Source organism: Epinephelus fuscoguttatus, linkage group LG10 (genome assembly GCF_011397635.1).
Source record: "Epinephelus fuscoguttatus linkage group LG10, E.fuscoguttatus.final_Chr_v1".
NCBI lineage: Eukaryota > Metazoa > Chordata > Actinopteri > Perciformes > Serranidae > Epinephelus > Epinephelus fuscoguttatus.
Genome location: NC_064761.1, coordinates 40,851,031 through 40,878,610, shown reverse-complemented (window position 1 = coordinate 40,878,610; position 27,580 = coordinate 40,851,031). Strand labels below are relative to the sequence as shown.

The window sequence follows — 27,580 nt, the reverse complement described above, 5'->3', positions numbered from 1 at the left end:
ATCAGTCAACACATGAAACACTTTTATTGAGCATTTTGGATTCATAGGCATTTCAACCGACCTGTATCACAAACAGAAGTATTTCACAGCTGGGCACAGCCTGTCAAATATTGACAACGCAGCTTTTAGCCTGTTCACTTTAAAAAAATATTTCCATTCCTTGTTTATAGTGACCTCCCCCGCCCGCTCTGTTCCTACAGTACAAGTGCTTAAAAAGGAAAGAAAATGAAGCTAAATAAATACATGCCACTTTAAATAAAAAGGTGAAACGTAGGCTTGAATTACATCGCCGTGTTCAGGTGTCACTGTGGCTACAACAGCTGCGTATGGCTAAAGGAGTGACTTATACTGGATGTTTTTAATAGGAGAAAATTACACGGTGGTGACTCATTGATTCTGTACCTGATGTAACTATTGATTTTGTGATTTAGGGCAACAACACTAGAGGCAAGGAGGTTCGTACATAATGGCTTTAATCACTGACATAGAGTGGGAAAATCTGCAGAGGTGACTGCTGGCCTGTCTTCAACCTGATTCTTATTTTGTTCACTATTGGCACCTGAAACTGGAAGCAAGAATTATTATGTATCCCAGTCAATATCTCCAATATGTGATTAGTCTTTTAGAGGAGGTGCACACAAGATATTTTAAGCAGTGGTGCAGCTCTCTGGGCACTAAACTGATGCAGATAATCCAACATAGGTATGGCGACACCTGGATGCAGAGGTATTTTAGTGGTTCAGGTCTCTTGTCTCTTAAAAATACTGCTCCTATGTGAAAGAAATATCTTGATGAAGAAAATCCCAAGTTAAATCAGATCTCAAAAACTATCGCCCAGTTATGTGCTGTTGGTTCTGTTTCTAGTGTTTTTTCCTCACGCTGGGAAAATTAAAATCCTACATATAGTAGACCTGCTGAGTTTGTGATTTTAAAGGAATACTTCACCCACCACATAAGCATTTGTCTGTCAGTCACTAACCCCATGTTACACTAAATTTGTGCAGAAATCTTTGTTTTTCTTGCAGGCCTCCATAGTGAAGGAGAAATCCAAAAACTGAGAACATTCTTGGTGAATTGAAGTCATAGGGGTCCGTGTTTAACAACAGCAAAACTATACCAAAACATCAGTTTACAAAGTCTCACACAACTTGTGCAGTATGATCCAAGCCTCATTTCTTCAGTCATATGCTCAGCACTTTCCAAACACATGTAATGTAGCTAAAATCGTACTATTTAAAACTTAACAGAGAGTGAAACTGTAAAGCCAGATTCCATTGACAAAACCAGTAATTTTACCTCGATGAACACAGCAGCTGCTGGTCTACCACTGTTGGTTTGTTCGTGCTGTTGTGTGACTTTGGTGTTTTAAAGAGTTAGTTCGGATTCACCAAAGTCACACTACAACACAAACAAACCACAGATCGAGGCGGTGGCAGACCAGCAGCTCCTGTGTTCATCGAGGTAAAATTACTGGTTTTGTCAATGGAGTCTGGCTTGAAGAGAGAACAGATAAGTTATACTTTCTGTTCTGTTCCCCATCGTAACAGGCTGTCTATTTGGGAAGTACTGAGCATACCACTGGATCAATTAGACTCGGATCATACTGCACAAGACTTTAATTCATCAAAAAAAGGTTTTTGGATTCTTCGTTCTCTGGAGGCAAGAAAAAAGTTTTCATCATGAATCCAACATAACATAGGCTGAGTAACTGATATACAACTGATCATGTGGAGGTGTACTGTTCCTTTAATTATGTGCTGCTGGGTCTGTTTTCAGTGTTGTTCCTCACACTGGGAAATTAAAATCTTACATATAGTAGGCTCGCTGCTTCTTCTCGCTGATTTTAATGCATTGTGGCAGAAGATGTCACCCAGAGAGGAAGATGGAACAAACAACCAAGCATCACAAGCCAACTCTTATATAGTGAGAGCAAACTGGCAGCTTGGCCGCAGTTAGAATCCGTCAGCAGCCACCTGACAGCAGCCAGGCTCATGTCAAATAAACAAAAAACATTCAACATTTAAAAACAAAAAAAAGGGAAAGATATTTAAATGGACTCAGTGTCTTACTGAAGGCTGAGTGTGAAGAAGTACTGCATGTCAGTCTCTGTTTCGGGGCCACAGAGCCTTTTAGAGATGGGTCGGAGGGTTGGAGGGCAGCAATCAGTAACAGACCAGTCTTCTTTCTCTCACACACCTTGTGATGAGAATCCAGCTCTTACAGAGCGCTTCTGCCCTGCCCCCCCACTCCGAGCTAGCCTCTGTAGCTGAATGTTTTCCTCTCACTGAGGCTCTTGAATGTCAAGTTTCCAGGGCTTTGTGTTTTTAAGTTCAACATGTATCTTACTATCTGTACTTGATAAAGATATAACATCGACTAAATATTATTTAAAAGGTAACAAAATAATGTGTAAGAGTTCAAACCTCCAGGAGAAAACCCACTGAGTTACAGAGTGGAACAGAGGCTAGCTAGGAGAGGACAGGAATTCTCTGTTCAGCCCGTCACACTGTCTGCTGGACACATACAGAGTCAAAACTACAGTCTCTCTACAGCAACTTAACCAAATTTTACACGTATGTACAGAGAAAACCTGAAAGTCTTTCGTCCAATTAAAATCCAGCGTCTGGTTTGATGAACAGGGCAGAGAAGGCGAACGCCAGAAAAACAATCCCTCCGATGATTGTAACTGTGGAAGCAAAACAAACAAAAAATGATTATGGGATGCATTACAAGACAAACAATGTGTACAGACCACTAATGTGTTACATCTTTCTCTGAATTACTTTCCAGGATCAAGTTATACTTTATGTGTCTCCGTGGACAATCTGTCATTAGCACTCATAAACCAAACTGCTGCAGAGATCTCACAGCTGGTCTTGGTGCTCTCAGAGGTGAAATAATGTTTGAACTGCTTTGGTCGCTTTGTTTACACACTGACCAGGACGAGTTATGCAAACATTAACGGATGGATAACAACTCGCTCCAGGAAACTGAGAGCCTGAAAGCATGTTGCTGGTATGTATTGTTTCTGTGCTGCTGTCCCTTTTCCCTCCACTGCAGACCTGCCCAGGTGTGCTGCATTGCTTAACGAAGTGCACTGCACCTGGCAAGGGAAGGTGGTGTTTCAGGGCTGTACTAGCAGCAGAGGAGAGAGGCTTGCGGTGTGGGGACCGCTGGTCCTGTTGCCTCTCAGCCTGGGATTTTATTGCCTTGTTTGTAGGATTTTTATCAACAAATCCCATGGATCTGATTGTTTTAAAACGTGTTTTGTGGTTATTCTGAGTCAGTGGTGGAGCTTTGTTTGCCCCACATGGCAGGGCAAGGATGGGGCGTAACAGTCATTAATGCAGAATCATAAAAACCTAAAATCTGAATCTGTCGAGGTGCAGTATGAGGGCCACCAAGCAGCACACTGGAACATGACCCACAAAGATGAGTTCTAGTCTGAAGTTTAATTAAAGGTGCAGTATGCGATTCTGAAAAGGCAGTTTATTGTTGAGTGTCATTCCCAGGTAATTAAATACCAATGATTTGGATCAATGGTTTGGTGTGACTACCAACCCAAAGTGTTTGTATTTGAAGACCCCAATGATGATGCATTCCATTTCCCAATCAAAAATTTCAACAAGAACACCCCTGAAGTCAGATTTCCGACTCGGAAAGTCTGAAGAATCTCACCTACCTCAACCTCAAAATCCAAGATGGCTGCTCTATACATCAAAAGCAGTGAAAACTGTCGTTATATCGTCTTTATTTGCACTTCTCTTTTATTTTTGTGTCATTAAATCTGTTGTACACGCAGTACTGTCCAACTTCTATCTGTGGACATGTTGCTACTTCAATCAATTCGTTCTCAAGAATTGCATACCGCACCTTTAAACAGACGCCTGCCAGCACTGGAGAAACAGACGCTCCAGATTTCAGGCATCAAAATTGGATAAATAACAATTCAAATAATATCTCAAAGCATGTTCCTCAAGTGTGCTAACAGCTACTATTATCAGTCTTTAATGTTAAACAAGACTTTAAAGTGTTAAACTGACACCAGAACTATTTGAAAACGTAACTGCAACTCTGTATTTTACAACATAAAACTTCAATAACATAAAAATTCTTAATCTGTGTGTTGAGACCTAAACTGTGTCTATACATGTTTCAAAAATGAAATCCACTGTGTTTTAAAGTCTCTACTTCAACAAATATAATCACAGCAAAGTGCACATTAAGGATGAGCTCTAACATTAAATCAGATAAAATAAATCTTGTGTCTTTAAAAAGCAGTCTCACCTGTTCTGACAGATATTTTCTGGGCGATCATTCTCCCCCCTATCACAGCCAGTCCTGTACACATACAGTGTCCAAGTGTACCACCCACTGCAACTCCAAATGGATCCTGGGAATTTAAAAAAGGGGCTTTCGTGTTAATGTTAAAGAAAATGATACACTGCCTTCCTGAAATGTTTAATTAACTGTATGAACACAGCAGTGAGGAGCATTTGCTTTTTGTGGTGTGGCTAAAAAAACCACAGGTTTGTTTTTGTTCTGCTGTCGGGCCACCCAGGAGAAAATCCAGACACGCTACACACTGTAAGACGGACTATAAATAGCATCAAAACACACAGGCATGTGCCGCAGAGTTAATGTGTTACAAACCTCGCGGGCAGCCAGAATAATTGTGGTCAGCTGCGAGCGGTCCCCCCACTCTGCCAGGAAGGTGAGGGTGAGGGCCTGGATGAAGATGGGTGAGATAAAGTTGTGCCACTTTCCCTGAGGGATGGTGTTCCCTGATCCCGCCTCCACATCTGGAGTCCCATTAACCATCTTGGAGCGCTGGAGCTGCACAGATGACAGAAGACAACGTGCTTTTACTAAAACACAGGATGTAGTGCTCTGTTTACATATTGAAACATGGCAGTATTTTCACTCTCTTACACACAGCACCTGCCACAAGACAAACGTCAGGATTCACCTACTTTAGGGGACAGTAGATTAGAGTTGATTAGAGGTTTTATTAATCATCTGGGAAACCTTTGGTTCCATCTATGGCAGGATAAGTTAATGCTTCAGTGGCTGCTCTTTTAAGGCCGTGTCCACCAAAGCGTTTTCCCTGACATCCAGATATTTTTTTTAAATTCTTTGACTTTGAACAGTGTGTATTTCTGCCGTACTATAAATACCAGCAGCGTCTACTGAAACCAGCATCTACTCTACACTGAGCGCTGCTGGTTTGGTGCTTTTTTCCCTGAGCATCAAGATTTATAAATATTAAACTGTGGATAAAACACTGCACTTGTCACTGTCACTTTTCACTCAGCTGTCCAATCTCAGTGGAGACGGGGACAAATACCACGAATACCAACCATCACACCTTACATGGTCAAGTACAGAACAACAAAGGAGGAGATATATGTTAATATACTGTATATATATTGTAAATGACCCCCATGTTCAGCAGTTGACATGTTAACTTTGCATTTGTGATGTATTTATGTGCTTTTATTTTGGAGGGACTGTAGACACAGAGGTTTCAGACGGAAATTGACGAAAGGTAACTTCTGAGCCGAGTTTAATACAATGTTTTTGTCTTCTGTTTGTGCAATTTCTGTTCAGCTCTTAGGTTGGCCGATGAGTTATTTCAAAACGGAATAAATTGCATTCGAGCATCAGTCCAGACGTATTATTTCGACTGTAACGCTACATATATTAAAATACATTTCCTCTCATGAACCCATGGGTCCGTCTGCTCTCCATACATGCTTCAGCCTTCCCTCCCTCCTCAGCAAATACTCTATCTTGTGCCGACACTTATACGTCTGTGGATATTCCATATCATAGCGTCTCCAAAGTGCTCTCAGGTGCTTCCAGCCAGAGTAGCACTTCGTATTTTTAGCTGGGAAAAAGTGCTTCGATGGACACAGGGCCTTAATGGTGCAGTTTCAGATAAGAACAAAGTTCAGAGACGTGGCCACCCATAACAGATAGGATTCTCAGGTAATTAGAAGCATTTATTACAGCAGATCAGTTAGTCGAGTCATGAGACCTCAGGCAGATCTCTCTGGGAAACTTCACTTTGATCTCTAAGAGATGTGACTGAAACAGTAAAAGCCCCATAATCCCAGACAGCCCGCTGATAAAAATGGCTTCAACGCTCCAAACCAGTTATTACATTAACTTTGGACTCAGTCTTTTTCACATTTAAACTTTAACAATGACACAGGAAATGCATCGTTTCAGTACGACCTCCTTGCACGTGCAAATACTAGATTACCTGCAACACCATGACAGAGCAGTCCTGGCAGTCCTGGCACACACACACACACACACACACACACACACACACACACACACACACACACACACACACACTCATCCAGGCTTCTCAGGAACTCCCGTGCACCCAACAAATGACAAGTCTAAACACCTCTCTTGTTCAGCCAAGTGAGAGGACATCAAGCTGACACAGGTGTGTTTGAGTGTGAGAGCACTTGTGTGTTTGTGTGTGTCTTTAAGAGACACAGAGAGACACTCAGAGAGAGAAGGGAGAGCCGTTGGTGATAAGAGCACCTCCCATCCCAATCTGAACTCCTCCCATTTCCCTCTTGGTAACTTGATAGCAAGTTTAACTGACCAGTAATGCTGGTACCGACTAGTGTGGGCAGCAACATCAAACCCCCAACTGCCCCAGTGCTTGACCATGCATGTATAGATCCTGTTTGTGCACGTGTGTGTATTTCAGGCCTGTGTGTGTATAACAGAGTAAAAAAAAAAGAGTTCTCCTTGGGTATATCGTAATCGGGTATATCTTAATCGACGATCTGCTACCAGTTGAAAGTGTTTATATGGCTGCTTATATAAATCATATATGTCTTAATAACAATGACTTAAAGTCACCTGCAGGTGTACTACCTGATCTGCAAAGGATAAGAGTGTCTCCCTAGGTCTTAAAGCAACAAGTCGGCTCACCTCTTCATCCTTCTTCTTGATCTCTGCCTGGACCTCCTCCAGCTCCTCCTGGCCTTCATCTGGACTCATTCTCAGCCCCTCTCTCAGCATGCGTACACCAAAGATGGCGAATAGCGCGGTGGACACATAGTACGTGTAGATTCTAGGGATGATGGTGGTGGCGTAGCCAAACAGCACTGGGGGTGGGATACAACAATGACGTCATTATCACTCAGCAAGAGATGGAGGGATATCGACACATAAAGTACAGTTTGCAAAACCAAAACATCCACTTCTACTAACCAGACAGACAGGTCATGAGCCCCAGGGCGAGCATGGCACCTGCCAGCACGGTGAGACGGTTGTATCGCATGGCCATGATGGCTGCGATGAAAAATGTCTTATCTCCCAACTCAGAGACGATGATGACAGAGATGGAGGCCACAAAGGCGTGGATGAAACCCAGGTTTCCTTTGCTGGAGTCATCCTCAGAGACTACAGGGCCTATTGGATGGGGACTTGAGGCTTTCTGCAAAAGAGAGCAGCACAGTGAGAGTCAGTTACACACAGCTGTCTGTCATTGCTAGCTTCATATTGTGGTCGTATCTCTTGAATAAACAAAAAATAAATACATATATACATACAGTGGGGGGAATAAGAATTCAATATGCCAACTTTTCTAATTTTAAGGTATTTCCATTGTAGCTAATCACTTGAAATTTGGAGCAGGCATTGGTATTAACTCAATTAAACTGCACAGATAGAGAAAATGTAACATTTCAACCCATAAAAAGGTTATGTGCAATAAAGTCGAATGACACGGGCAAAAAAGTATCAAATGGACCATCAGAGAAAGCGCTGAGCAGCTGATTCCACTGATGCCTCATGATGAGTGGAGGCAAAGAGCCCACCAAGACTTCTGCAACAACACTGTTGAGCAACATATCAGCTGCACTGGTAACCAACAGATTTCTCAACACCTAAATGTTCCCATGAGCACTATTGGGGCCCTTACCTGCAAGTCGAAGGAACACTGCTCCACCATCAACCGACCACGCACAGGAGCTGCTCGCAAGTTTTCCCATTGGGTAGTCAGAAAAATAGTGAGAAGACTAACGCCTAAGACCACTTGGAAAGAACTCCAGAAGACATCACAGAGAAAACAAAAGGGAACACACTCCACTACAATGGTCTCTGTGCACAGTCACTCCGGAAGACTCTATTACTAAAAAAGGCATGTTGCAGCTCATTTGGACAAGTCTGCTAATTACAGGGTGAACACAGTGTGGTCAGACGGGACGAAAATCAAACTTCTCTGCAAGAAGTAGCTTGCCATGTTTGGAGGGGAAATGGCTTTACCCTGAGAATACCACCCCTACAGGAAGTTTGGAGGTGGAAACATCATGGTACGAGTTGTTTTTCTTCTCATGGTACTGGCAGAATGCAAATTACTGATGGAAAGATAAACAGAGCCATGTATCGGGAAATTCTTGACAAAAATATGTTGTAATCCACCAGGATGATGAGGATGAGACGTGGGTGGATATGCCAGCGAGTCAACAATCCAAAGCAAACTGCAAAGGACACTGTCAATTGGTTGCAGAGGAAGAAAATAAAGGTGTGTGAACGGACCTGTCGATCACCAACTCAAACCCGAAAGAGCAGTTGTGAAAGGAAATGAAGATGAAGATTCACCAGCAGGTCCACTTCGGTCTTTAAGATTTAAAGACTGTCTGTGTGGAGGAATGAACCAAAGTCCCACGTTTGAGAGATTAGTTTCCTCGTACAGGAAGTGTCTTGATGCTGTCGTAGCAAACAAAGGCTTCTGCAGCAAGTATTAGATACATTTCAGTTAAAATGTTCAATTCTTTTCCTGTGTCACACCACTTTATTGCACATAAGTCTTTTCGTTGATAGGGATGTTATGATTTCTTTATCTGCCCAGTTTTATTGAGTTAATACCAACGACTGGTCTAAGTTGAATGTGAATAGCTGCATTAGAACCCTTAATTATTATGCACTTGGTAAAAAGGAAGATTATTTCAAATCAGAGGATATACCCTCACGTAAGTATATTACTGCTATACAAAATCAGGCCTTATAACATTAGTTGACACATGGGTCAGCCTTTTTGAACAGTTTTCATCAATGATATCAATTCGAGGTCTTTGTTAAAGGGGAACAACAACCAAATTCATAATTCCAGTATGTTATTTCCATGGCCTTGGAAAGTGTAGTCAATATTTGTGAAGATAAGCTACACTCTCTCAAAGCCAGAAACCACATAAGTAGGTCTCAAAGTTGTGACATCGTAGGGTATAAATGCTGTGTTCATTTTGTACTCGGAGGTCGGAAGTCGGAAGTGGGAATGACGTCACCTCCGAGCTGACAACAGTTTTCGCATTCTAGTTGACCACGGTGGACAAGTCGGAAAAAAACATGGACGCCCGCAAGAAAGCCTTTGTTGCCCTTGCACTTTCGGAATATAGACAGCTTCAAAACCATCATGCACTCCAACTGATGAACACCGCAGATGAGGCTGACCTAATGTAAAACAAATAAGATAAAACTGCTATAAACAGTTCTTTAGCAGTGTTTACTCACTACGTATGTGACCGGCAGCCATCCTGAATTCATAAGTCGGGGTTGATGCAGTTCCTCCGAGTTTCCGAGTTGGAAATCCAATCTCAGGGTGCGTTCAAGTTTAAACTTCCAACTGGGAACTGGGAATTTCCGACCTCCGAGTACAAAACGAACGCACCAAAAGTCAAGAGATGCTCTATTGACAATGAAAGGGAGCCTGATTTTATGGTCTCACAGAAAATGTCCCCATGTGCTGGGTTCACACTACGAGTGACACAGCAAGACTACTATCAGCTACATCATTGCTAAGTCGCCGTGGAAGTGTTGCTCAAGTGCTCGTTATGGTAGCTGCATAGTCACAGGCTTGTGTGTCTGCAACTGGCCACAGAACACCTCAAATTTATTGTGTCAGTCCGACTCAAACCTGACTTCTAAAATACACGTAACTGCGTTAGTCTGACTGAAATTGTCCTAAATCAAATTTCTCAAAGTCAGACCAACACATCCGGATAATGTGATTGAGAGCTGAATTACTGTATAATGCATGCATACAGTCAATTGGACCTAAACTGGCTGGCTCTGTGCATGCTCCACATCTTCCACCCCAAGCTTTGACCTAAAGTCGAAAGCATTAAATGTGCAACAGAAGAAGCCCGTAACAAAATGGTGAAATCTACATCCAGAGTTGGGATGTGTGCCCGCATTGGGAAGGACAAAATGTATAGAGCCGATCACTTGTCCACTATGGTACCCGTTTGCCACTAGCTAACTGATGCTAACTTGTTTGTTGAATATATGGTCTGTGGCGTAATAGGTCAACTGGAAAAAAGTCCAATACTGACAAGCAGAAAGGGGGCATATTGCTATCTACTGTAGAGGGGTCAGACATATGCAGTCAATAAATCAATTCCCTTCCTGTGCTTGTATACTGGGACAAGGACAGTAGTCAAATTAAATGGTCTAGTCAAGACATCACCACAGCTTGACTTAACTGTGCATGTCAATGTACTCGACTGCATCCTTGAGTGCACCGCAATGCACAAAAAGCCAACCACTGAAGCTCTGAAAAAAGTTGAGGCCTGCTCAAGTTTCATTTGTTGTGCATCATGCCAACAAGTGTTGGGCGTCAGTTTGTGGCGTCATGTTACCGGTTTGCATTTAGAATGACTTGTAGTCGGTTGCCCATAGTGTGAACGCGGCAATATACTTAAACATGGCCCTGGGTGCTCTCAGTGTCAGCGGTAGCATCTGTCACCATCATTGTCTAAGCCTTAAGGAGCATCTCCAGACTAGTTACGTCCGGTGGCATCACAAATTTGAGTCTTAGCACTCTAGTTTTTTGGATTTGGGAGAGTTGTTCATGTTAATTATTTTTTATTTTCATTTTTGGACTGTCTTGGATCACAAGAATAACATGTATGAATTTTGAAAATGGGAGTAGCTCCGCTTTAAATTGTTATTATCTCAATGTGTGTAAATAAGTGGATCCACTCATTTGTCTTCCTTAAACCTTTTTCTGATAAAAGTATTTTAGCCTGCCAATAACAACGCTCTCAGGACATATTCCCACGTCTGTCACCTTGTCTAAACTTTCCTTTAAACATTTGCTTTGCTGGCAGGATCTAAAAATGAATCACTAACTTTACCCACTTGAGCTGCACCCGGAACACAATGTGGTGAGTGCATCAGCTAGCATGTGCTGGCTAGCTCGGAGGCGCTAGCAAGCACCGGCGTCAAAAACGGTTTCCTACCGGGGACGATAACAAGGTTTAATTGGTTGTAATGAAGTGAAAGCTTTTACCTCTTGTTGAGGTTGCTCCTGGACAGGGTTGTTCTCCTCTGGAACAGCAGCAACTCCGACCGACAACAACAACACGGCGGCGAGCAGAAACAAGACGCACACTCTATCAGCCCGTCGGTCTCCTCCGCCGACCGTGAGAGGCATAATGGCTTCCAAAAATACTAATCAATAACAGTTTGCGCTTTATTTTGTCTTCCGTCAATCACTTAATATCATCGGCAACCACGCTGGCTAACTTCATATTAGCCACCTAGCTGTTCATTTTGAGGAACTCTTCGGTAATACACGTCACGATCACATCGACCGAGCCAGAGATGGTTCCGAGCCAACTCAGGGCGGAAGTTAGAACCTTGCTGCCGCGTTTGGAAAGATATGATTGGATCGTGCCACCGTGACGTAATATTTTAAGGTGACGTACGCACAGGACGGCTCAGTGATTGGACAGTGTCCTTGTCGGTAATAAATTTATGGGGATGGAGTTGAGTTCAATGATTTAAAGACACACGGAAAAAACAGTTATCATGATAGGTTGATTGTTACTACAAGTCACAAAATAGAAAGATATGAGCTTTAAATATGTAAATAAACTTAAAAATAAATATTAGAATAATTACTAATAAATATTTAAATACAAAAATGCATATGCTCTGTAAAATATTAAGGTTTTTTTTGTTTTAACCAAAGGTTCAATTGCAATCAATCAGTTACATCCCTATCTTGTGGATTCCCCAAATCCTAGCATAGAACTCCAAATACACACTAAATAATTACAATAAATATGTATACAGAAAATAATCAAACACGAAACATGCAGTTTTCCTTTTTTTATTTGGTGTAACTGTTGTATTTAATTACAACAGAACTGATTTCATGTCGTACCTCAAAATCAAAAGCATTAAAAAACACATGTACAACAGCAGGATAATATTAATGCCACCATGAGGAGAAAAAGCTGTTTCTCATATTGAGATCTTTGAAAATAACGAAAATCGCTTATTTTTTATGCTAAAATAATTTGTCACAATGTTCTCATGTTTCTTTATTGTTACATACCCACTTACTTCCATTTTTTTTCCTAGAAAAGTTTGTTGATGCTTTTGTATTCTCACGCCTTGACTACTGTAACACACTGATTACATGCCACAGTAAATCTTCAGTAGCTCAGCTTGAGCTAGTGCAGAATGCTGAAGCTAGTAATTTAATTAGGACAAATTTTAGGTCACATTTCACCCAAATTATCGCCTCCCTCCACTGGTTGCCTGTTAACTTCTGGTTTGATTTTAAGATTCTTTTAAATAAGGTTTAAGGCTCAACTTCGTTCACCCCTCAGTTATATAGCTGAGCTTCTGACTGTCTCTCCTCCAAGTCGTGACCCAAGATCCTCAAGCCTACTCTCACTAGTCCTCCCCAGATTGAGGTTGATAACTAAAGGTGACCTGGCTTCTTCCATCAAGACTCTGAGGCTCTGGTATTCTCTGCTTGAGGAGATTAGGGTAGGGAGCACATTACCTGTTTTTAAAATCATTGCTTAAAACATATTTTTATAGGAAAACTTTGCCTTCTAATGCCTGATTTGTACTTTTTGATTTCTAACTTCTGTGTTTTATTTCGTTTTGTTCTATTTTTGCCTCTGTACACACAATTTTTCTTAGCCCTTAACATTTTTTTTTAAATATTGTATTGTTTTTGTTGTTTTTTCATGCACTTTGTGAAGCATGTTGTAACCTTGTTCAGATAAATGCTATACAAATAAAATAACATTTTACATGTTGCTATAACAAGAAAATATTCAGTCAAAGCCTCAATTTGTCTGATTCCATGTTTTAAAAATAACTTTTTGTTTTGTGAAAAAAAATCTTTAAAACTTCTTTAACAACTTATCTTATGAATTACAAGGAGATGAAGTTGTGTCGCATTACAGAGAACACATTTTATTATTACATGAATATACCTTATTATAACAAAAACAAGGTCTTGTAATGAACAAGTGATTTGTGGTGACACTCCTCGTTTCTTCACATCAGTCTCGAGGACACAGCTCACCTCTCACCTGGAGAGACTTTTTCTGCAGAAGACTGTTTCTGCAGCACTGCCATTCATCTCATTCACACCTGGGAGCTGTCAACAACAGTCAGTGTTGTCTTCTTGGCTATTAAGCAGCTTCACTTAGTTGAGAGTACGTTGTCAATCAACTGTGTTTTACTCCCACACATTCAGATCCTCAGACATCTCATACATTTCCTCGTGCTTTATAGTTCCCAGTAAGGAATGCAAAACTGAAGACACAAATAAAACCACTCAAAGCACAAAAGGTATAAAAGCTTTTCTTTGCTTTGGGTATGACTCATATTTGCTGATATAAAGTTCATGACAAAGCTGTGCTGCCAGTGCCTGGTTGAAGAGCACGTAAAGGACAACCAGCCACCAGGTAAAGGACAAGCCTCCGAAAGCTAAGCTCAGTGAGACATAGATCAGCAGCTCGGCAAAATAATGTGGGCATGACACCAGCTCGAACCAGCCTCCCTCTGGCATCCTGTGAGCCAGCGTCTCCACTGTTCCTGAAAGACACCACAGAATACGACAAACAGAAAAATACATCAGTCCCCAGTTAACTAGTAGAGCAGTGGTTTATGTTACTGTTCACATGGTTATTATGTATCTGTGTTAAGTTGAAGCTTCACAAGTCAGCATGTTTATATGGATCACAGGTTCAGATTAATCTATGAATGTGATGGAGCCTTTGCAGTCAGAGCTCTGAGACTTTGGAGTGACCTGCCTGAGAATATCAGGGCTGTGAACTCTTTCTCATCTTTTAAAAACTGCTTTTCAGTGATTTCACTTTTGTTTTAAAAAATTTAATGTTTTTGCTATGTACCTCAAGTTTGGCTCCGAATTCATTTCATATCCTCTGTTTTTAAATATGTTCTGTTGTACTGTGAAGCATTTTTTAACAGTGTTTTCGAAGGTACCATGAAAATAAAGTTTATTATTATGCTATTATTAGGAGAAAGGTGAAAGGTGGGAAAGGTGCTGCTGGTTGTGATGAATCCACAATGTATCATCACCAAATCTGCAGGTCCCTTCAGCTCTACAGAGCTCTCTGGCCTCTTATAGGTAACTGTTTTGGGTTTTTTTTGGCCCAAAAGTCACTCTATACAACCTTATTTCCGGCAGCGGCAGAGAGCTGTTGTCAGCAACAAAACGCTTTAATAAACCCACTGTATGCTTTCTGCTCAGCACCAAACATTAGACATACACAGTTAGCGACTAGCTGGTGAACATAGTTGAGCATTTAGCATTAAAAGAGCCAGATAAATTTCCCAGACAATATGATTGCTTTATTGATCCATGACTAAGCTTATATCTAACGTTGAACACTATGTATGCCTCGAGTTTTTGTCAGAAATTGCTTTAACGCTGTGATTTTTTAAAATCAGTGCCCTTAAAGAATTTTTCCTGCAACAACAAGCCATTTTTGACAATATGCAAATATGATGTTTAATGTGATGGATTTCCTCTTCTTCAGTATGTCAGTTCAATCGGAAAGACTTTCTTTGTGCTATATTCATTCACAATTCTCTCTCTATCCCACCACTCCCACTGCTTCCTCCAATCAATTGACTGTGGGCGTCCTTCTCCTCACTAGCCTATCAAATTTTGCCACTGTAACCTTCAGCCATTCATGGTGCTACCAAACTTTAAATCCATTCTCCTCTCTGCTCCTGTCAGCTGTCATTTTATCCGGAATTTCCACACCTGCCTCCACCCCATTCACCTCCAGTCACCTTATCCAAGCTCATGAAAAGCCCACTACTCTTCAAATCCAGATCCTCAGCTCCTTCTTTATCCAATTACCACCAGTATCTAGACTCCGTAGGGGGTGTTCCCTAAACTACTACTCTAAAGAGTAGGGACTAGGGTTTTTACCACCCTCATGGAATAGATGACATCATAATGGGGTCTGATTGCCACATGTTTTATACACGTCTCATACGTATGTACACATGTAAATAAATATTCTTTTCTCTCAGAGCAAGTCTCTCCTGTTTGAAATAATTATAATACACTAGGAAGTGGTCAGAACTATTTAAGTCAACATTATGTGTCGTAAAACACCCAGAAACTCAAGTGTTAAGCAAACACAGCTGCACAAGCTTACCTGACTTCCCAGTGCGAAGCCTGGCCAGCAGGACCATGCACTGATGCTGCATCAGCGAGGCCCCAATAAAAAGTGCCACTCCAACCACATGACACCAGTCCAGCTGAGAGAGGAGGGGTCCAGTCCCTAGAAGGAACAGCATAAACATCAATACCACATAGCAGAACCAGTGAAGAACAGATGTGAAGAGGACTGATTTCAGTTCAACCTTTTCCCAAGCGATCCGAGCAGAGCACCGTCAACCCCAGTACGATGTAATAGCAGACACCGAACACATATTGCACCACATGTATGGCTCCATCAGAGAAGACACTGACACACAGGCACTCTAGCAGCCTCCTGAGGGAGTGGACGCAGAGCAGCAGCTGCACCAGCAGAGTAGACAGCTGTGGGACTGCAGACAGTATGAATACAAGTGTGTGTGAAACAAACAGGGAAACACACAAGCTTTGAAAAGAGCCTACCTTGACTGTTGGTGCTTTGAACACCTGTCAAGATGTCTAATATTCCAGTGAGCCATGATGGGTATGACTGATGCTGAAATATGAAGTTCAGGTAGAAGGCCAGGAGAAGACTATTCCAGCCAACAGAGATGGCATAGAAGTGCCAGAACCACCTGAGAGAAGGAAACAAGGCTCAATTTCAGATTGTTGTCTTTGTGCAACTAAATTTGTAACTAAAGTTTTGAGATGTTACGACGTAAACAATGAAAGAAACTCCTAAACGCTACTTGAATATATCACAAGTGTATTAAATAACACAAAGAAGTTATAAACGCATTGTATTACTTTTTTTCATGTTTGCAAAGTTGCTTCCTAGATGACATTTTACCTTTTTGGGACGTCAAACGAACGGAGCCAGTCGTCTCGTTTGAGGCTGTGTTTGGTTTTTCCGTAGCGAATAAGATCCTGAAATAAAACGTAAAGTCGCCATGTTTCATGTTTTATCGGCAGGTGTAGTGAGACTTTATGAGCACAGAAAGCTACGAGGAAACAAAAAGCCAGAAAAGACCATAAAACATCGGTAAAGCTCAGGCTAACTGAGCTCCAATTCATCTTCCGGTTGTGTGCAATGTTTTGTGCGACGCAGAAAAGAGACCGTCGGGAAACGGTGGCAACAGTTCCGGATGAAATGTGATGGCAGGAAATGCCGGTTAATAATTTCATCATAAAAAATTAATAACTTACAAATTAATTGTGTGAAAAACGTTATTCTCAGCGTCCATTGAAAGAGCTTTTAGTTTGTATTCAGACTTTTAGAAAACAGTGTGTAAAATGATACAGCAGGTGGCAGCACCTCAATCTGAACCAGTCTGTGATGTGAACACACACAGTCACAAGTGGAGTCAACCTGAGAGCATGGACCATCCAGCCAGATGCAGTACATTTCTACAGAGCGGGATAATGCTTTTAATGAATTATTTCTCTTGAAACTGAGTGTAATAACTGTCAGTTTGACTTTTTACATACAAAGTTTAATGCAGTAGTGGAATAAGTATTTATATTGTGGCTGCAGCTAATGATTAGTCAATGAAATTTCCTTAAAGCCCAAGTTTACATAATTAAACTGTTTGTTTTGTCCAACTAAGAAAAAAACAAAACATCGGCTATTTAGTCTAATATCATGAAGAAGAAAAAAAACAAGCAGCAAATATTCGCATTTAAGATGCTGGAGTAAGTTTAATAAATGACTTCAACAGTTATTTGATTATTAGTGAAGCTGCTGGTTCATTTTTTGGTCAATCAACTATCCAATTTATCTGTCGGCTAATAATTTCAGCTCTAATAAGGCTTCATTATTGATATTAAAGTAACACTACCACAAAGCAGTTCAAATAAACACAAGAAGTTTGTGCTCTAGAGAAAGGATCAGCACTCAGTGAATAACCTCCTAAGCCCTATGATAAGCTATTATGGCAAGGCTTAACTATACAGACCAGTGAGCAGTGATGCCTAACATGTTTTTGGGGTCATCAGGTGGGAACCTCCTTTCACCAGTGTTTCTTCTAGTTGGTCCCATGACAGTGATCTCTGGCATCCCAGAGACACTCCCCTAATGCCAGCTCTCACTGCTCCCCGCACCAACCCAACAACCTCCTTTACCTTACTTACACATGGCATTCTCAGCCCAAACAGCACTGCCACCTTCAACAAACCCAGGCTCCGTTCATGCGAGCTCCAGGTAGAGACAGTGCCGATACTACCTTTCCCAGCACATTCACCATACTCTATTTCACACGCTACATAGCATAACTCCAATATAAGATAAAGTTAAAGGAGATAGAGAAGATAAACTCACAGGCTTTTTCAGCCTAAACAGCACTGCCACCTTCAACAAACCCAGGCTCCGTTTATGCGAGCTCCAGGTAGTGACCGATACTACTACTAATACTCAAGTAGCTACATTAAAAGATCTTCCTTTGAGATATTACTTAAAGGAACAGTGTGTAAGATTTAGGGAGATTTAGTGGCATCTAGTGGTGAAATTGGAGATTGTAACCAGCTGAAACTTCTCCTAATTAAAATTCCTTCAGTGTGAAGCCAAATTATCCCCAGAGATTTCTTCCTCTCCAAAACAAACAGACCAGGTGTGTAAGAGCCAGTTTTCCTTGTGTTTGCTTTTGTTTTTGTTTTCTTGTATTACCACTTGTAAACACTGCCTGGCAGTCACCTACAAACAGGGCCTCATTTGGATGGACAGGGAAACGCAGCCAGGTGTTGCATGCCTGCAGAGGCACACATTTTTTTGACCGTGGTCATGGCATCAGGGAGACAGATACTGAGGCAGTCATCAATGTGATTAAGCTACCTAACTCTGCTTGATGGTCTCTGGATAACAAGTTGTGCTGAATGTTAGTAATAAAAGCAAGAGATACTTGTGGACTCAATGAATGAACAGAACAGCTGATGCTTATGGCACCCGTAAATTAGATCTCTTAACGTGTAACAACGTAGTGACATACTGGAAAGTCACTTTAAGGTGATTTAAACCGATAAAAAATAAAATAAAATAGTTTCATATTAATTTTTTTTTCTGATGTGCTTGTCTGGTCTGTCTGTTTTGGGCTAATGTAGAAACATGGCGGTGCAACATGGTGATGTCCATGGACGAGGACCCGCTCCTTATGTAAATAGAAACAGCTCATTTTAAAGTTAAAAAAATACAAACAAAACACAGCAATTCTTATTTTCAGGTGATTATACACAAAAGAAAACATCCTTATTGTAATAAATTCAATTTCTGCCAATATATCCCCCTAAAGCCTACAGACTGGACCTTTAAGAAGGAGTTAAATATATTTTATTAGCAAAATATACTTTTAAGTTTCACAAGTAACAATAACATTATGGACATATTGTTTGATTATTATACTGATGAATTAACACAAAAGCTGCATTTTAATGGTGTGATTGATAAAAGTGGACTTATTTTCAACTTTACTACTACTCTTGGGTAGTTAAATCCAAAGCAATGTATTGCACCTTATAAGTTCAACTATAAAGTCTTTATCTGCAAAGTATCTTGTTAACATAACTACAGGTAAGTTTACAGATAAATGCAAAGTCAAAGAACAATATTTCCCTCTGAGATGCAGTGGAGAAAAAGTAGAACGCAAGGAGCTGTGGTGTTTTATGTGTGATTGTTCAAAGCAGAATCTTGTGCACACTTTGTTCTTCATCACAGTGTTACCAAGCCTGATGTTGAGTGACCTCTTGGCCTCTGCACTTCACCAGTGTTCAGTTTTTGTGAGTTTTCCTCCCACAGTCTGTTACTCTGTGTTCCACAATGCAGTAATGTGTCAAAGGAAAAGAAGTGTGTTTGTGTGAAAGACTTGGTAAAGCCTTTGAGGCATTAGATTCCAGGATGCCTCTTAGAGGAGCACGGTATCCTGTCTGAGGAAGTGTGGACTGTTTCCTGCTTCCCTCCCTTCTCTGTCCTCGGTGTCCTCTTTTTACTGTGCCAAGAGTGGGACCCCCATAAGGGCCCCCAGAAGATTGTTTTTAAGCTGGTGCTCCACGGGCACAATGGGATATCATAAAAAAACAAATATACAAAATATCTGAACCCAGATGAATAAAGGAGACTGGTACCTCTGTCCACTGTGTTCCTTACCGGAGTGTGCAATTAATCCCGAAGTTTGTGTGTAATCTGGCAAGCCCTCCATGTTTTCAAGTTCCCGCTGACAAAACCCGGAGATTGACTGCAGAAAACCAGACATTGTGAGTTTAAATAACCCGTTGTTTGTCTACAAAACATTAAATGGCTTTGCACTGCTTACATTTCACAACTGTTGTCCCCACATAGCTGGAGACCTGAGATCCTCTGACCAAAGGCTCCGGTGTATCCCGAAATCCAGGCATTCCTCCTCCTGTACATTTTTCTCAATTTGTTGATGCCTTCAGGAGTCCTGGAGGGCCACGGCCACCTTGATACAATTGCTGGCCCCTTCGCGAAAGTAATGTGAACTTAACGGCTTATTCCCAGTAAACATTTTGTTCCTTACAATCAATACACTCCATTAAATTAAAGCAGCATATTTATCTTTTTCAGGAAAAGGACGACCAGCCCAGAATAATGAATTACCAAACATGTACTGATACTTAACACATGAAAACAGGATTTTTGTGGAGCTCAAAATGTTAACTGTGGTGGTATTATTTGCACATCAGATTATTAGTAACATGAACTGTAAAATAGGAAACCAAAGTATATTAGTACCTAAGTAATTCACTCTCATTTTCACACAGTTTTCAACAAGCCCGTAGCCTACACTTAGCTTACACACATAGCATGATAGATTTGTGAAATTCAGTAATGGCTTTTTGTTTTTGTGTGCCACCTCAAGATTTTTTAGTGCCTCCATCTGTACACTATGAACAATCTCTGGTGGCTTCACTGCAGCAGCTTACTTTAAGCCAAAAGCAGGGGAAGACTGAGAGCATGGCCGTGTCCACAGGTTCCAAAAGGTGCCTACTTTAGTAGTAGTAGTTTGCACATTAATCCTGGACTGATTTGTTGGCTGGTGGATTTTTTTGACACTTTGCTGTCAGCGGGTCAGGGTGAATGGTGTCTTATCTGATGCTCTTCTGTCCTCCACTGGTGCACCTCAGGGTTGTGTTCTTTCCTCCCCGTTATTTGTTCTTTATACAAATTCCTGTCAAAGCCAGTATGAAGTTTGCCATATTTTGAGATTGTTTCCTTGCATAATGACCAGCCTGAACTTGGCCCTGTCCTTAGCAACTTTTCTGACTGGTGTAATTTATCTTATCTAGTCCAAGACTAAAGTAATGATTGTGGATTTCAGAAAGAACCCCACGGCTTTTTCACCAGTTGTGATCACTGATCAGACAGTAGAGTGTGTACATGAGTATAAATACCTGGGCACTGTCATTGACGATAATCGGTCTTTCGATCAGCACATTGATTCTGTTTGCAACAAAGCACACCAGCATCTGTACTTCTTGCGCAAGCTTCGCCTTTTTAACGTTGATTGTACCTTTATGAGGATGTTTTACTCATGTTTTATTGAATCTGTTTTAACTTTTACCTTCATTAGCTGGTTTGGACTTCTTAGTGTTAAGCACAAAAACAGACTTCTGAGTATTGTTAAAATGTGTCGTAAGGTAGTGGGTACCACTCTAAATGACCGTTTTAAGCAAGGCCCAAACAATCCTTGCTGAGCCATCTCACCCTCTGGCTGTGGAATTTAAGGTGCTCCCGTCTGGCCGTAGATACAGATTGCCTCAGTGCAGGACAAACAGACTTAAGAACTCTTTTGTTACTGCTGCCATCAACGTCCTCAATGAGTGACTTGTGTTTTGTCTATTATTGTGTCTATTATCTATCATATCGTATCTGTAGTTCTTGTTTTTTCTGTCTATTGTATTTTAGATGTGATTGCCGCTGGCTGTACCACAATTTGCCCCTTGGGAATAATAAAGCGGACCTTGACCTTGACTTACTTGTCCCTCCACAGCTCGCTAATTAACAAGTTAGGCATTATCTTATTTGTGTAATCCCAATGAAAAAACAAAGTGTGCCAGACTATTTCTTTATTCTGTTTCTTGAACACTTGATAAGAAATCCTTAAACTGTCCTCGACTGCTTATCCAGAGCCGGGTCGCTGGGGCAGCAGGCTGAGCAAAGTCTTCCAGACGTCCCTCTCCCCAGCAACACTTTCCAGCTCCTCCTGGGGGATCCCGAGGCATTCTCAGGCCAGACGAGATGTGTAATCCCTCCAGCATGTCCTGAGTCTGCCCCGGGGCCCAGTAGGATCCTGATCAGATGCCTGAACCACCTCCACTGACAACTTTTGACATGAAGGAGCAGCGGCTCCTCTTGGAGCTCCCTCCAGATCTCCGAGCTCCTCACCCTGTCCTTTTTTTTGTTTTTTTTTGACATTTTATTTGACTGCTTTATTATTCCCGGTTTTAGATGCAGCGCTTATGGTCTGCTTTTCATTTATTAATTAGGGTCTGGGCAGCTAAGCTGCCAGGACACTATTGTAATCCTAGATCTTCTTCTTCTTTCTTCTTTCTTCTTCCGAGGAAATCATACTTCCCATGGGTGAAAACTCACCAAACTTTGCACAAAGGTCCAGTCTCATGCCAGATATCCTCAGCTGTAAACTCAAGCCAATAGTCCTGATGGTGGCGCTACAGCAAGCGTCTAAAATTCAAAACTTTGAAAATTTATAACAAATCAACCATACGTGCTACAACTTCACAACTTTCATCAAACTGTAGCCCCAATACTGAAGAAACTTTTGTACATTTAAACCTATTAAAAAATATGTTTTTTTTTTCAAAAACTGTAAAACTTCTTAAACCTATCTCCTCCCACAATTTTTGCTCAATTGACACCAAACTTGCTACAGAGCATCTTCAGACTGTCCTACACAAACTATGTTTCTCAGATTTTTGATTTATCAAAAATTGAGCCTACAGTGCATCAAAATGTTTGACTGTAAACAGTACTGTAAACATATACATGCAAATTCTTGCTAAATAAATCTTCAATGTTCATGAAAAAAAGACAAAATTCTAGAGTCATGGTAGATGATGTGTGGCAAATTTCAGAATTTTATCTCAAAGACTGAATTTTTGACAGCATTTTGAATTTTGCTCTAATGTGAACAATTGGAGTCAATGTAAAAATGGCAATTTTAAACATCAGTTTTTCACTTATGGAGCAAATCAATCATTGTTACAAACAAATTACCAACATCTGGTGTGTATTTTCAGATTTTTGTTTCAATAACTGAATTTTTTACAGCGGTTTGAAATCTGCTTTTCCATGCATGGACGGCTGCTAAACCTGCACGTCTGGCTTAGTCAGTTTGTGAAGCTACACATGAGATCTCACTGACTAATTAGCTCAGTGAGATAGAAATTGATTCTTAGTCTCAGAGGTTGTAAGTTCAAGCCTCAGCTGATGCAAAAGGCAGATTGTGTTGCTAAATTCCTAAATGTTTTCCAATTCTTCTGCTTGTTGCTCAGAATTGCCTAAAAATGCCCAGACCCAACCCATCGCTGCGCTGTTTTTTATTTAGTGACCAGGCAGGTTACTGTGATATTAATGCCCTCTTGTATTGTAATTTGTGTGATGTGTTGTCAGTCTGTGTTGTAGTGCATGGGTGATCTTTCCCCCTGGGTATCAATGAGGTTATCTGATCCCACATTTCTTTCATAGCCTATATTTTTCCTTCAGATCCTACATTAGTTGTGTTAATGCTGCATGCTCTCTCTCATGTTTCACTTAAGTTGTGTAAAATTCTCTCCCTGTGCCCTCTTTTCTGCATCAATCACAACAATGCAGAGTGGATACCCAAACACTCGCCCCCTCCCAGCCTCTCTCTCGGTGCATGTACGCTCCGTGTCCATTCTTCTCTCTGTACTGAATTGTGGGACACTGACCTTTGAAATCCCTCTTGTGATCTCAGAGCATAAACACAAACAGTGCCAAGGCAATTCACTTTTTTTTTTTTTTTTTACTTGGGAAGACATTTGAATAGGAGCTGTTCTCATGATGTAAACACTGTTTTTGAATTCAGATCTACAGAGAACAACTTCCCCTAAAAATAAAAAGAACTTAGCAGTCTTTATGCTTTGTTTATTACCAGAAAGAAAGCACAAAACCTTTCATTTAAAGTGTGCTACAGATACTGAGTAGATATCATATTAAGACCTAAATATAAAGTAATGTGTCTCACAAACATTTCCTCCTCTTGTTTTTCCCCTCACATTCGTTAAAAATCATCTTTTATGTTTCTCTTTGTCTCCGAGCGGGCCAGAGTTCAAAGCAATCACCTCATGCTGAATGTGGAAAACAAGAGCAAATAGAAAAATGGAAAATGTTCTCTGTTTCCAGCTTTTCCAGAGGTGGGCTACAGTTGGAGTGCCCTCCAGGAAGTGCTGCTTAGGAGGAGGGTGGGCGGTTTAGTGGGCAGAGAGTCCCTGTAGAAGTGACCAGGCCAGGAAACGTGGATATAGCACATAACATACAACCCCATCGTCTCCCTACACCCTCCTGAATCCATGCCAGCAAAACACAAACCTCCTCATCATCATCAGAGAGCAGGTGAAATGGTGCTACCTGCTCTCTTGGCATGTTTATCTGACTGTTTGAGCTCACCTTTCAGACTTTAACAAACTTTGACATCTTTGGGCAGGTGATAAAACTGGATCCATTTCTTTATTTGTACCTGTAAGAACAGTAAGAAGAGTTCAAGCTACTAAATATGACCACGTCATAGTCTGTTGTTACACAGAGTTACAGTTGTGTCAGTGAAATTTTCCATTTGTGAACTGGGACACAAACACACCTTAAAGGTCCAGTGTGTCGGATATAGTTGCATCTAGCGGTCAGTGTTAGGAGGGTTACTTTTGAAATGTAATAAATTACAGTTTGCTCAATACCCAGTTAAAAATGTAATAAGCATTGTAAGTGTCTGAATTTCTTTTTCAAAGTATCGTTTCTTTCGATGACTTCTCTAACAAGTGTTTTATACTGGGCAATAAAACTGAAAAATGTCGAGATATATGCTTTACCAGAAGGAGGCATTCCTGCACGGTGAAAAGATGAAAGCAACAGAATGAATGTTATTTTCTACATATGAACTTTTCACTGAAAAGAATATTTTCAGATGTAGCAACAATCGCTTATGGTAATAATGGTAATAATCAACATCTTGATTAGTAACACACATACTCACTTACAGTACCCAGCAGGGCAGCCCTCCCCCTCTCTGCTCCAACACTGACTGACAGCTGACTCCACTCATAGCACTCATAGCACTGGCGATCTGAACCGGTCAGTGGCGAAAAAAAAAGCACTTTTAATGCGCAAACTTATAAGGGACGTATTTGCCCCCATTACCGTTTTAGCTTGTTTTGCGGCTCCGGTTGCATCCGCCTCCCTCAATACTGAACCAATTTTAGAACGAGTTGTACCCATGAATCATACGCATACATACGCATGCGGAAATAGGGCCCAGGTTGAAAAATACCAAAGTTGTCCTTTAAGTAGAATCAAGTTTATTTGAAGCTCAAGTAAACCCAAAATGTGATGTCCTAAGTCACCACTTCAAGTCACGACTCACGACTTCATAGCATTCCAGGCAAGTCACGCCAAACTCTCAAAGCAACATGGCGGACTGTGCGGGGTTTATGTTTGTTTATGATCACTTCTGTCACCAAAGGTGCCGGTTCCTTGCTCATTTGAGTGAAACGGAGGAGGAGAAACGGCGCATAAGGTCACAGATGCTACTATACTTTTTATTTTACGTTATCTGTGTGTTTGGAAACGTATTTTGTATTGATTTATTCGTGCACTGGAAACCAGCTGTTAGAGCGGCTGCCAATAATGCGTTAACATTAGGGTTATTTTATGTCTATTTCTCACCGTGTATCACCTGCATCAACACCGCATCCATGGGGCTGCCATTGTTGTTTAGAGGAGTAAGGTAATGAGGGCTATGTAACGTCAGAAAGCATAACTGGGAGTACATCGATCTGGTACGAGTTCACGGGTGGTAAGTTACGGGTTTGACTGCCGTTCCAGTGCACTTTCACGGGTAGAAGGTTGTAAAAACACGAGTTACAGGTTGCCTGGAACGCAGCATCACAGTTAATATTTTGAGCGCATAAGTGCGTTCACACTGAGAAGTATGGAAAAATGCAGTGCACTATGAGTACCCACATGGTGCACTTAAAACAGTCAAGAAGTTGAGTGTGGAACTATGGACACTTCTCATCCTAAATGGTCGCCATCTTGGCTGCGTAGCGGAAGGGGAGGGACCACTTTTCAAACTGGAAATGGTGGCCGAGGACTGTGTGACCGTGAATGTTGCTGCATTGTACAAATACGTGTGTTTTTTGCACTAAGCACCCCTATACTGTTGTCGGGTTTAAGCCAGCAGTATGTTTATTGGGTTAATTTAGCAGTCTGTAATGATTTGGTAACGCGAACGATAACGAATGCTAATGCTAGTTTGCTAACTAGCTAATTTGCTGTCGTCATTTCCGGTGAGTGCACAACGGCCGTGTTTGGTTTGAGACAACACTGCCCTGTCAAAATTCACACACTACGCCAATGAGTACATAGTGCACATGGTATACTACATAAAAGTGTACTAGACTCCCGAGCCATGGGTTGCCTTCCTTTGCCCTACCTTGAGCCAGTGTTTGATTTGTTCCTTCTGGGCTACTGTAGAAACAACATGGCGGACTCCAAAGACGACCCGTTTCCTACATAGCTCCTTCTAAGGTAATGGAAAACGCGACAATTGTCAGTATTAGGTGATATAAAACTAATGAAAACATAATTATGAGTCGTATATGCAATTTCTGCCCCAAAAATTTACACACTGGAACTTTGAATCAGAGGTAGTGTAACGGCTAATGTGTAAACTAGAATTATTACGGCGCCATAAAAGTGAGATTAAGAACTGTGCTGCTCACTTATATTGAACATTAAAAGTAAAACTCTGGTCTCAGTTAAGAGTTTGTCCTTTATAAAAGCCAGCAGCAGGTCCAGGAGCCTGTCTATGTGTAGTTACAGTGAGAGAGACACGCTCCTCCCCCGCAGGCTGCTCAGCTGAAGCGCCTGTCTCTCTCCATCCTCAGCAGCAGCTCCAGCTCCATGGGGACACACCGCCGCACTTTACGCACCGCTCACCACCGTCCACTGTCGGTCTGCCGCTGCTGGTGTTCATGACTTTGTGGAGCCGAAAACTTTCTCTGGAGTGGAATATAACACAGCAGAAGTCAATGGATTAGCACTGAGGAGCGTGTAGGACTACTATTACTGCAGTGAAGCTTCTTTAAATTGGATGTTGATGAAGACTCTGTCCATGTCCTCTGTCGGATGATGGCTCAGGCAGCGTCCGTCATTCCACTGCTTGGTGTTATTCTGAAAATCAGCTGTGTTGCTGGTAAGAGAATAAATCACTTAAAGTTTTCTGTCTTAACTGTTGATTTCAGTTAAATAACTAACTTAAGTTTTTTTAAGAGCGCAAATAATATATTTTACTAGATTAATATTATGCTTCTATCAATTTAATGTTGTCCTCAGCTGTGACTGTGAGGACACACATATATGGGCTTGCTGAATACTACCAGATAAATTTGAAATATGAAAACTATGAGAAAGTATTGCTGTGTGTGTGTGTGTCAGTTAATTTCTGTTCTTGGATATGTCAAGAAAGTGAAGGAAATGTGATTAACTACTTTACACCAGTCATAATCTTTACATTTGCTTAAGAATAAGGTTTATAACGTCAACTTAGAAGTCATGAAGTTAAGTTACGGCCACCTCTATGATGCCTGCTTGGTCAGGCTAGCGTGTTTTTTCCATACAGTACAATATGAGCTTTAGGGCCTCACAGGGAGGTGGTGGGCAGGCTGTATCCTCAGAAACAGGAACCCCACCTAGGCCACACTGTGCTAGGCTATTGAGCCAGACCCGGCCCATCTTCCCCTGCTTCCTGTTTTGACACAGCTCCGCCATTTTCTGCAGCGGAGGAATAATGGCCCTGAGTGGCCCGAGAGCCAGTTACAAAACAGCCCTGCTTTTTTTGTATTGTACTTTCAGTT

At 41.2% G+C, this 27,580-nt stretch overlaps 3 protein-coding genes across 5 annotated transcripts in view; 1 reads left to right on the top strand and 2 right to left on the bottom strand.

Annotated features, from left to right (window-relative positions):
- Nucleotides 1–5: 5 nt before the first annotated feature.
- Nucleotides 6–11,662, bottom strand: tmem165 (transmembrane protein 165). Its single transcript, XM_049588339.1, has 6 exons — nt 11,327–11,662; nt 7,246–7,471; nt 6,964–7,139; nt 4,654–4,836; nt 4,288–4,393; nt 6–2,686 (listed from the first exon to the last, which is right to left on the bottom strand). The coding sequence occupies exons 1-6, from the start codon at nt 11,468–11,470 to the stop codon at nt 2,610–2,612; spliced, it is 912 nt and encodes a 303-aa protein (XP_049444296.1). The 5' UTR covers nt 11,471–11,662; the 3' UTR covers nt 6–2,609.
- Nucleotides 11,663–12,144: 482 nt separating this feature from the next.
- srd5a3 (steroid 5 alpha-reductase 3) lies at nt 12,145–16,559 on the bottom strand. The gene is made up of 5 exons (XM_049588898.1): nt 16,317–16,559; nt 15,950–16,101; nt 15,694–15,879; nt 15,486–15,611; nt 12,145–13,884 (listed from the first exon to the last, which is right to left on the bottom strand). The coding sequence occupies exons 1-5, from the start codon at nt 16,538–16,540 to the stop codon at nt 13,625–13,627; spliced, it is 948 nt and encodes a 315-aa protein (XP_049444855.1). The 5' UTR covers nt 16,541–16,559; the 3' UTR covers nt 12,145–13,624.
- A 10,052-nt stretch (nt 16,560–26,611) lies between these two features.
- The window catches only part of kdr (kinase insert domain receptor (a type III receptor tyrosine kinase)), a 29,705-nt gene continuing 28,736 nt past the window's right edge, over nt 26,612–27,580 (top strand). For all 3 annotated transcript variants that reach the window (XM_049587825.1, XM_049587826.1, XM_049587824.1), the window contains exon 1: nt 26,612–26,919. In XM_049587825.1, coding sequence (XP_049443782.1) covers nt 26,853–26,919 — 67 coding nt within the window. In that variant the 5' untranslated portion in view covers nt 26,612–26,852. The remainder of the gene's footprint in view (nt 26,920–27,580) is intronic.

What these genes read in the sequence shown, in the direction of transcription:
- srd5a3 (XM_049588898.1), bottom strand. Translation starts at nt 16,540, where the DNA reads ATGAATTGGAGCTCAGTTAGCCTGAGCTTTACCGATGTTTTATGGTCT. An exon ending in TCGTTTGACGTCCCAAAAAG is followed by an intron (nt 16,102 to 16,316) that starts GTAAAATGTCAT and finishes TCCTTCTCTCAG; the next exon opens with GTGGTTCTGGCACTTCTATG. An exon ending in CTCGGATCGCTTGGGAAAAG is followed by an intron (nt 15,612 to 15,693) that starts GTTGAACTGAAA and finishes TGTTCCTTCTAG; the next exon opens with GGACTGGACCCCTCCTCTCT.
- tmem165 (XM_049588339.1), bottom strand. Translation starts at nt 11,470, where the DNA reads ATGCCTCTCACGGTCGGCGGAGGAGACCGACGGGCTGATAGAGTGTGC. An exon ending in TCAAGAAGAAGGATGAAGAG is followed by an intron (nt 4,837 to 6,963) that starts GTGAGCCGACTT and finishes TCATCTGTGCAG; the next exon opens with CTCCAGCGCTCCAAGATGGT. An exon ending in GAAAATATCTGTCAGAACAG is followed by an intron (nt 2,687 to 4,287) that starts GTGAGACTGCTT and finishes TTGCTTCCACAG; the next exon opens with TTACAATCATCGGAGGGATT.